The sequence below is a fragment of the Propithecus coquereli genome, unplaced genomic scaffold, assembly GCF_000956105.1.
Source record: "Propithecus coquereli isolate 6110/MARCELLA unplaced genomic scaffold, Pcoq_1.0 Scaffold124, whole genome shotgun sequence".
NCBI classification, from domain to species: Eukaryota; Metazoa; Chordata; class Mammalia; order Primates; family Indriidae; genus Propithecus; species Propithecus coquereli.
This window is the reverse complement of record NW_012136525.1, coordinates 4,904,404-4,905,589: the sequence shown is the minus strand read 5'-3', so window position 1 is coordinate 4,905,589 and position 1,186 is coordinate 4,904,404. Positions and strand designations below refer to the sequence as shown.

Sequence of the window (1,186 nt, the reverse complement as noted above, 5' to 3'; positions counted from 1 at the left end):
AGGTTATGCCATGCTTTTTTCTAGAACAGCTGCAGAACTTTCCATATTGTATCACTGGCTTATATCATTCCATGTAGTACAGAAAAGAGTTTGTGGGAAATAGAGGTATGTCTCAAATGAAACCAGATATAAGATTATCAGCTAAGGTCACTGTGGTGTGGTTAGTCTCCTCTCAATTCCCAGTGGGTCTGTCTTCCAGAATGTTGAAGTTTATGTGATTAAGGGAACGTATACTGTTATTACCATAGATGTCATTGTTTTGAAAGACTGGCTATTGTCATACTCTACCATTCTTTTTTCAAAAATTACTGAATTAAACTGATAAAATCTGAAGGAAAGATTACTGAAAGGAAATTATAGTGATAGTAGTAATAGCAAACAACTATAGTTTGCTTGCTATATGCCGGATGTTAGTCTAAATGCTTTATATACTTATTAACTCATTAAATCTGCTCAATAACCCTATGACATAGGTTTGTGGTTATCCTCATTTTCTAGGTGAGGAAACTGAGGAGCAATGAAGTTAGTGACCCGTCTGAATCACATGACATAAGTGGAGGAGCTAGGATTCAAACCCAGGCACCCACAGTCTCAACCACCGCAGCTTTCTGCCTTGGGAAATGGTGTAGCACAAAGGTGCACGGGAATCTGGTGCAAAAGCCGTGGATAAAGTTGAGGCAACAAAAGTCTCACTTTTTAGAACACAGATGAAGTATGTAATCTTCTGTTTTAGGTGAAGATTCTGAGGATGATTCTGATTTTGGTGAGGGTGGAGATAATGATGAAGAAGACTTCACTATGAGGAAAAGTAAAGTTAAAGAGGTTAAAAGGAAAGAAGTGAAGATAAAATCCCCAATGGAACAGAAACAGAAGAAATCTAAATCCAAATGTAGTGCTTTGGGTAAGCTTGGTCCAAAACACTTATTTTTATAAAGAAAATGTATTTGGTTTGTTTGCTGTATTTTTCTCATCTTGTCCTTTGTTCTCTTTAACATGTTGCTAATGTTCATTTCTAGTTAAAATACATAAAAGAAAGCAGGGTAGGATGGGGGAAAGGAGAAAAGCAGACTAGAATACTGAGCCCCACCACCTAGGCTGGCACTTACTATGTCATGCTTTGCTTTAGTGCTCACAGCCACCCTCTGTGGTGTCACCTGCATTTTATGGTGAGAAAACAGGCTCAGAG

At 38.0% G+C, this 1,186-nt stretch overlaps 1 protein-coding gene across 1 annotated transcript in view; it reads left to right on the top strand.

Annotated features, from left to right (window-relative positions):
- The window catches only part of RAD51AP1 (RAD51 associated protein 1), a 23,967-nt gene that overhangs the window by 13,538 nt on the left and 9,243 nt on the right, over nt 1-1,186 (top strand). The window contains exon 6 of the mRNA XM_012637809.1: nt 734-901. Within this exon, the coding sequence (XP_012493263.1) occupies nt 734-901 (168 nt within the window). The remainder of the gene's footprint in view (nt 1-733; nt 902-1,186) is intronic.